Source organism: Lycium ferocissimum, chromosome 5 (assembly GCF_029784015.1).
Source record: "Lycium ferocissimum isolate CSIRO_LF1 chromosome 5, AGI_CSIRO_Lferr_CH_V1, whole genome shotgun sequence".
In the NCBI taxonomy this organism is placed as follows: domain Eukaryota; kingdom Viridiplantae; phylum Streptophyta; class Magnoliopsida; order Solanales; family Solanaceae; genus Lycium; species Lycium ferocissimum.
Window position 1 is genome coordinate 2,053,675 of NC_081346.1, and position 8,240 is coordinate 2,061,914.

Sequence of the window (8,240 nt, forward strand, 5' to 3'; positions counted from 1 at the left end):
AGATGAAGCTGCTCCCACCTTTCAACCATCGATTAGTTACACTTTTGAAATTAAATGATTAATTTTGATCATGATTTTAAAACTTTTTTTATTTCCTAGAAAGAAAAAAGAAACTACACTTGTACTATAATTTGATAATTGTATAAATTTATAATATAGTTTAAGGTGAAAAAAATAATCTACTCTGATATGAGTTCACAAATAAAGGCTTGTACAAATGTCGCCCAGTCGTCAATGAAGTAAGTTGAGAACTCTGGTTCAACAAAGACAAAAAATTACTAGTATGTAATTTCTTCATTAACTGATACTACATCAGTGGGAAGTGAAAAATATTGCATGAAATTAATGAAGGTATGTCTAAGTTGGGCCGAACACCACGATTATAAAAAAATTCAAGGATAGAGTTTTTGGCTGTCCAAAAGGTTGCAATAGTTACAAATTTGACCATCATAATGGATAGAGAACCTAATTTTGTCTAATAAAATAAATTAGACGAGGTGCTATACATTATTGCAAACAATATGAACTTAAGTGCCACAGAAAGAAACCACAAGGATGCTTTGATAATATAAAGAATTGACTTTGACGTATTTGAGATGAACGGCTCTGATTTCTCACGATCACTGTTAATACAGTGTGTTGTCTTTACCCTAGACCCATGTGAGTGACACTCAAATACGACGTCGTAGCCTACTCCATTGCTCCTCTTCTGATAGAACTGTTTAGGTTTTTTTTTTTTCTACAGCTCTTTAATCGAGTCTGTGTGCTATTTGTGAAAAATTCATCAAAGAGCAACCATGACAGGTAATTCCCCAAAATGATTTGATATTTTTCGCAAATTAAGCTTATTTATACTCTTTTTCTTGAATTTTTTTTTTTGTTCGATTTTGAGCTGTTGCTTTATAAGTTAGAAGATTTTTAGTATACACGGAAAAAAATGATTTTTAGTATACGAGCTAGTCGCTTAGTAATTTACACCTTTTTTTGATGTAATGAAGAGAACTAGACAAATGGGACGAAATCCAGAAGTAACAAAAATTGGACCTTTTTGATTAAATTAGGACTGTGTATGGCTACATTTTCCATTTTCACATATATAAAGTAACAATTTTTCTTTTTAAAAGTAACAAAATTTAACTTCAATAATTGGGCTATGGATTTGAGCTTGTTGAAACCCTGTGAATGTGCTAGACATCTGTTATAGGGAATATGAATATATTGGTTTATCTAAAATTGAATTCATCAAAGAGCAACCATGACAGGTAATTGCCCTAAAAAGATTTGATTTTTTCCACAAATTTGAGCTTATTTAACCTCTTTTTCTTGATTTTTGACTCGATATTTCAGCTGTTGCTTTTATGGGTAGAAGATTTTTAGTATTCGAGCTATTCCGTTAGTATTTTTACATTTTTTTGATGTAATGACGAGAACTAGGCAAATCGGACGAAATTCAGAAGTAACAAAATTGGACCTTTTTGATTAAATTAGGACTGTGTGTGGCCAATTTTTCCATTTTCACATATATAAAGTAACAATATTTAACTTCAATACTTTGCCTACGAATTTCAGCTTGTGACAAACCATGACGGGTAATTGCCCTAAAAAGATTTAATTTTTCCGCAACTTTGACCTTATTTAACCTCTTTTTTCTTGATTTTTCATTCGATGTTTGAGCTGTTGCTATATAGGTAGAAGATTTTAGGATACAAACTATTTCTTTAGTATTTTTACCTTCTTTTTTTTTTTTTTTTTTTGATGTAATGACGACTATGAAATTTAAAGAACTAGGCAAATCGGATGAAATCCAGAAGTTACACTGGCCAGAACAAAATTGGATCTTTTTATTAAATTAGGACTCTGCATGGACAAATTTTGCATTTTCACATATAAACTAACAGCTTTTAGTGGGCGTTTGGACATAAAAATTGTGAAATTTGAAAAAAGAAGAAGCAGTATTTGTTTTAAGTTGAAAATGGTATTGGAAATCGGAGTTGTGTTTGTACGTGAATACTAATTGGAGTTGTTTTTTGAATTTTTGTGAGTGATTTGGAGTGAAAATCGTGAAAACAACTTTTGGAGTTTCGAATTCCGGAATTCAACTTGAGTGAAAACCTGGATTTGGTGTGAAAATTCAAGTTATGAATTCCGTAAAATTAGAACAATTCTTTGCCCAAACAGTTTTCCGGAATAAAATTCAGGAAAAAAACTGAAAACAATCTATGGCCGAATGGGCACTTAACTTCAATACGTAGCCTATGGATTAAGCTTGTGACAAACCCTGAGAATGTGCTAGGCGTATGTTATATGGAATTTGAATATGTTGGTTTATCTACAATTGAATTCATTCACTGCAATCATTATATCCGTCTTATTAGAAGTTTGGACTAGACTATGTGCAGGAACAAGAGATGGAAATCGAGGCATTGGAAGCAATTCTTATGGATGAATTCAAAGGTTCAGAACTATCCTTCACAGATGCAATTTGTAGCTTCTTCTAGCTCTCTGTTGTGAAATCTTATTGGATAACTCTATTGTGGTGGTTTTGTTAGAAATTCACTCCAGTGAAAGTGGGCTAAACACTTCAAATCGATGCTTCCAAATTACAATTTCTCCTGAGGTACATAATAATTTTGGTATCATTTACTACTTGACTATTAAAAATTGATGAACCACCAAAGTAGTGCCTAAGGCCGGATTTATTCTATAAGTAGTTGAGCTTCTGTTTGGCCTTGTCTATTAATGCGCTAGCGAAAAGTAATTATGCATCTTAATTGTTCCTTCTCTAGTGGAATATGTGCTGTTTTGATTACTATTATCATACTTCTTTCTCACAACTTTGCTTTTTGTACAGGAGGATGATGTAGAATCTACACAACCATCAGGTTTTGCTATTTGTCTCACAGTTATTTCCTCTACAGCTCTCTTCTTTACTTCTTTTTCTTTAAGCCTATGAACTCCTGCTAACAATGATAGCTACCAAATTGTTGCTGCAGTTCGACTGGCTTTAATATTCTCACACACTGAAAAATATCCGGATGAACCTCCACTTTTGAATGTCTCAAGGTAATTTTAACATGGCACTAGGATACATCATCCCAGGACCTGTAGTGTTTTTCTCTATTTGCATACACTTTTCTTTCAATGCTACATAATAGAGAGAAATGTCCTTGTATTCTCTTGTTGCTTGTAATTTAAATTGTATTTTTACCCATAGTTCAACATATCGTAAATGGCATGTCCATTATGTAGTTTCTTTGCAAAAATGACAAGCTGTAGGCTAGACTAAATAACCAAAGACAAAGAACTCAAATTTTAATGTGATCCAACAAGGTTACATCCATGAGTGAGTGATCCAGTATTGATTTCTACCTAAAACGGTTTACAAGCTTCGCTAATAGTATATAGCAGATTTGTAAGTAGCACCCATTTTTCTATCAACATAACCGGAGGTGCCTAGTAGCTATCTTAGTTTTGCTTTACTATTATGATGTGATATAAGCACGAAGTTGCGCGGCCTCTTCGTTTTTGATGCCGCACCCGTCTCGACACGGGACGGGTGCGGGTGCGGGATACGTCTCGGATACGGTCAACCAACTTCGGATACTTTGACTGGAGTCCATGGACAAATTTGGGGGGAAAATTGAGATTTTTGATTTCTCAAATGAAAGATAAAAAGATTTAAGACATGGAAAATGGATACCTTACAACATTATAGTCCTTTTGTCTCATATTCGCTGCTTCATGTTTTAGGCCAAACAGAAGAAACCAAGAATTCAAGGGGTCGTGTTCTTTATAGCTCTATTTTATAATTTTGAATTTTCTTAGCTGAAACTCCGCACCGTATCCATACCTGGATCTGCCCCCCCGAATCTTAAAATTTAGATTTTGCCGAATCCGACACTCGGATCCGTACCCGTATCGGATACCCGCACCCGAGTCCGAGCAACTTAGTATAAGCAACATTGTGCAACTGTTACATCTAAGAGATCTCTCTTGTTTTTTTTTTTATAGTTTAAAAGGAATTCATTCTGGAGATCTTAAAATCTTGAAAGACAAGCTTGAACAAGAGGTATGTTTCAAGCCCTGATCTTAGGCAATGTTCTCCTGAGTAAATTTTGTTTCTTCTGCTAATTAAAATTTGGGTGATTATTGTGGCAGTGGCTCTGACCCTACCCTGAAGGCCCCAAAAAGAAGCCTTGTTCTCTCTGTCTTTCCTGTCTTCAACATTTAGCTACTGATGTGGAATAATTTACAGAAATTGACTAATGTTGTTCGTTTTGTAATTTCATACACTTGTTTTTTATGCCTTAGCTTCTTCTATGAATGCTTGCATTAGCAGGCTGCTGAGAATCTTGGCATGGCGATGGTCTACACATTGGTCTCATCAGCTAAAGACTGGCTATCTGAAAGATTTGCTCAAGAGACAGGAGACGAAGATGCTGAAGACGCTGAAGCCAAAAAAGAGGAAGTATAGTTTCTTTTGTCCTTATTGAGTTGTTGCTTGTGAATGAGCTTTCTTTACTGCAAACTTGAAAAGTCATAAATCGAAGATTTCAGTGATTTTGACACATGAATCATGAATTCCGCACAATTTCTGTTGAGTAGACAAAACCAGTGTTATCAAAGGCGAAAAGCGCACAAAAAGCTCTAAGGTCAATTGGGGCTTTAAGCGCAAAACGCATATAAAACGTGGGCTTTGACTAAGATAGGGCGCCAATAGAGAAAAACTACAAATATGTATGTGTAGTCCAAGACTAAGAATTATAAGAAAAAATAACAAATATATGGATAAAGAAACTGAAAAAAATTACAATAAGAGTGAAATATTAATTATTTAGTGTCGCCTCTTCAGGATTACACATTGGCAAGGAAAAGCATGTCTTATGACCTTAATGATGACTAAAGCGCCCATGAAGGGAGGCAAAGCGCTCAACATGTTTTGTGCCTCGCTTCAGGGCTTCAGCGCGCCTTTGAATTTTGATAACATTGGACAAGACTAGGTTGCTTTAGTATGGCTTTGATAACTTATCCACTCTATAGGAAAAGGAACAGAGGGGGAGTGGGTGGGGAAGATAAAAGGAAGAAAAGGCATGTTCTGTTCTGATGGTACTTGGAATCCGACTCCAACATATATTCTTCTAATCCTGATAAAAAAAAAAAAAACATATATTCTTCTAATGCCACTTTAGAAGTTGAGCTAAAAATATAGTTTGTGTTTTGGTTTAAAAAGGGGAAGCCAGTCCAAGATACTTGGATGTACTTGAAATGTACCCGAAGTTGTCAACAATGTGAGCGTAGTGATGTTTGCTAGTTTGAGCATGAAAGTTGTAAGACAGTTATAGCTGTCTCTTAGTCAAGGTAGTCAGAGGTGACCAACAGTTCAATTCTTCACTTTTGTTAGTTAGCAGCTTCAGGAAACCTTGCAGATCTAGCTTGGCATCTACATATTTATAAGCAATTCTGTGGTGCTCTTTTGAACTACCTACTCGAAAATCTTCGCGTTACTTATTGTCTTGATTGATTGGCCTTGAATCTTGATACTGAATTGTTATTGTTCATTTGACTTCAGGTAATTGTACCACATGGAGAAGCAGTTACCGTTGAAACATTCTTGGCATGGAGGGAAAGATTTGAAGCTGAACTAGCTCTGGAAAAAGCCAAGTAAGTTTCTTGCATTGGCTTCTCAACTAAAGGTGTAGTACTGGAAGTGGGTCTTCTTCATCCAATAAAACTAGAAGCATTATACTTTTTGAAATGCCAGTGAAGGTGCCTACAGTCAAAACAAATTGTCAATTCCAAATCTGTCATAATCTTGGGCAACTTTAGGGGCATTTTGTTGCCAGGTGAAATGTTTGTTCTTTTTCTTATTTGTGGTGTGCAGGGACTTTTTAACAGGTTTGTGTGTCAGATATTAGGAATTATCAAATTGACGAAGCTAGATATATATGGATTATGGCCATATGTTACCACTTAAACTCCTTTGCTTTTGGACATTTCTGCTTTAGAAACTTGTGGCTGGCCAACAACTTTTCTGCATTTCCTTTTCTCCAAATTTGGCTCATGTTCCTGATGTGCAACGATATCTCAACGTTCAGGTTAATGCCAGATTCAGCACTTGCTGTTACGAAGGAAAAGAAACTGACGGGGAGGCAATGGTTTGAAAGTGGAAGAGCCAGTGGGGTAATTTATTCTTCTGTGTAGTTGCTATTTCTAAGTTAATTATGAAACCAAGCTATTTTAATCTTATCGATGCCTGCGTTTCTGAATTGAAATCTTATAGTGCCATCAAAATGATAGTGTCAAAAAGGACACCGAGCTATAGTTTCAACTTTCCAGATACTGGCCGGAGTTCCATAAGACTATCCCATTATTGGGAGGCTCTCTCTCCTTTGGTGTTTAATAAATGTGAAATCAGTGTTATATCAAGCCTAAGGCTCAATTGGTCTTTGCCAAAATATACCGACATTAGCCAAAGACATGATAACGAGGTATTTATATTTTCCTGCATTCAGTAGGATTGAAGATGTAAGATGCAAGTAATAAAGACCCTTTGACCTGACTTTTATGAAATGCTTTAAATATGATCTCAGTATTTTCCCTATTATCCTTTACTTTTGTGTTGTGAACTTTTTGGTGTCGGTGAGGACAAGGATTATGGGGCTCAGAGAAAAGAATTCCTTATGATTAAAGTGCTGCTCTGGGCCCTGTTCCTTCTCCTTCTGATTAGTGCAGCTGCTTGTAATGTTCCCTGAACAGCTAAATAGCATACTGATTCAACTGTATTAGTGAATGATTGTAAGTCAAAAGTGTTTGCTGGATGTAGCGGTAACTCATTTGAATTGGGTGTGAGGTGATGTTACTGCATAAGCTGCGTGGGCAATGTTGTGGGTTAGTGATATGGTTTTGTGTGGCTGTTGCTAAAATCTAAATAGGTTTGGCTTTTTTGTTGTCAACAGAGAGCTGCTGCATGTGGGTTAGTGATATGGTTTTGTGTGGCTGTTGCTAAAATCTAAATAGGTTTGGCTTTTTTGTTGTCAACAGAGAGCTGCTGCAGCTATTGCTGAAGAATTTGATGAAGATGTGGATGATATTGATTTTGATGATGATGATTTTGAAGGTCAATTTTCTTGTTCTCGTCCTTCTATCATTTCTGAATAAAGATGACATGATTATTTATTTTTATTTTTTGTGTGGACAGATGATGAAGAAGAAGATATGCTTGAGCACTATTTGGCTGAGAAAACAGATTCATCATCTCATTCTTGAAGCCGAGCCAGTTAAGATAAATTGTGTTTTATACTGAACGCGTGGAAGTATCATTTCGCTCATTCCTCAATTGTTGTAACGAGGTATTGCAGATTATACCTGTGCCAGTTTTGGCCCTAGATCAGGCAGCATGAGTGTTGAACGATAAATACAGTTTTTTGACCGATAAAAGATTTGATGATGCTTGTCCTTTCAATTAAAAGTTGCTCATCTGGTCCTGTGGGTTTAGATATGTTCAAAACTCTCTCTCTCTCTCTCTGTTGAAGAGGTGGGGGAGGAGATTTAGCTAATACATTGGTAAGAATGAAAGGAGCAAGATTAAGCGCGTCTTGGATTGCTATAGGGGGTTCAATTGCTTTGTTGTGTATAAAATAGAAATTTTCATTTTTAGACTATTCATCTTGATTTGGATTTGGTATTTCTTAAATTTAGAAATTTATCCAAATTTAATATGGACCTTAACCCCATATTTATATATTTACGAAATTAGATCAAAGGATAAATTTAGAATAAAGGAAATAAGCTAAGTTTGAGAATTATGATGATGAACCGATAAACTTTTCGTAAGTTTCAAAAAAATTCTTCAACTCTTTTTCAAAGTGTTAACATTTTCTGATTTCCTTTAAGGTCGTCAATCGTGCTATCTTCACATTTTTGAAGTATATCCGCATATTTTTCTTTTTTTTGGGTCTCCTCACCTTCATGGTGCTATTTATTTTGTTAGTGATTTGGTATCACTATCCATTATACTCTTATTTGAGATTCTCAACTGAAATGAGAAGAATTTGCATTTATTGTGGAAATGATAATCAGGGGGATTTGCATTTGCATCTACGTTGGTGGAAGGTTACTGATAAACATGGATCATTTAATATGCTCATAAATTGATTCGGATACTACCAATATGAGAAAAAAATGACATATAAAGCTAAAGCCTATAATATATATATATATATATATATATATATATATAT

General features: G+C 35.2%; 1 protein-coding gene across 2 annotated transcripts; it reads left to right on the forward strand.

Annotated features, from left to right (window-relative positions):
• The first annotated feature begins 640 nt into the window (after positions 1–640).
• On the forward strand, positions 641–7,468 carry LOC132055373 (uncharacterized). Of its 2 annotated transcripts, none has more exons than XM_059447157.1 (11): positions 641–804; positions 2,389–2,454; positions 2,550–2,617; positions 2,852–2,882; positions 2,994–3,063; positions 4,012–4,069; positions 4,340–4,468; positions 5,570–5,661; positions 6,096–6,180; positions 7,042–7,117; positions 7,199–7,468. In XM_059447157.1, exons 1-11 carry the CDS (start codon positions 798–800, stop codon positions 7,264–7,266), a joined length of 750 nt encoding a protein of 249 aa, XP_059303140.1. In that variant the 5' UTR covers positions 641–797; the 3' UTR covers positions 7,267–7,468. The 2 variants fall into 2 exon arrangements, with proteins under 2 accessions (XP_059303140.1, XP_059303141.1); XM_059447158.1 differs by lacking the exon at positions 641–804 and adding an exon at positions 1,240–1,262.
• Positions 7,469–8,240: the final 772 nt, after the last annotated feature.

Coding starts and splice junctions, on each gene's coding strand:
- LOC132055373 (XM_059447157.1), top strand. Junction 2,883..2,993: donor AGAATCTACACAACCATCAG/GTTTTGCTATTT, acceptor TTGTTGCTGCAG/TTCGACTGGCTTTAATATTC. Junction 7,118..7,198: donor TGATGATGATGATTTTGAAG/GTCAATTTTCTT, acceptor TTGTGTGGACAG/ATGATGAAGAAGAAGATATG.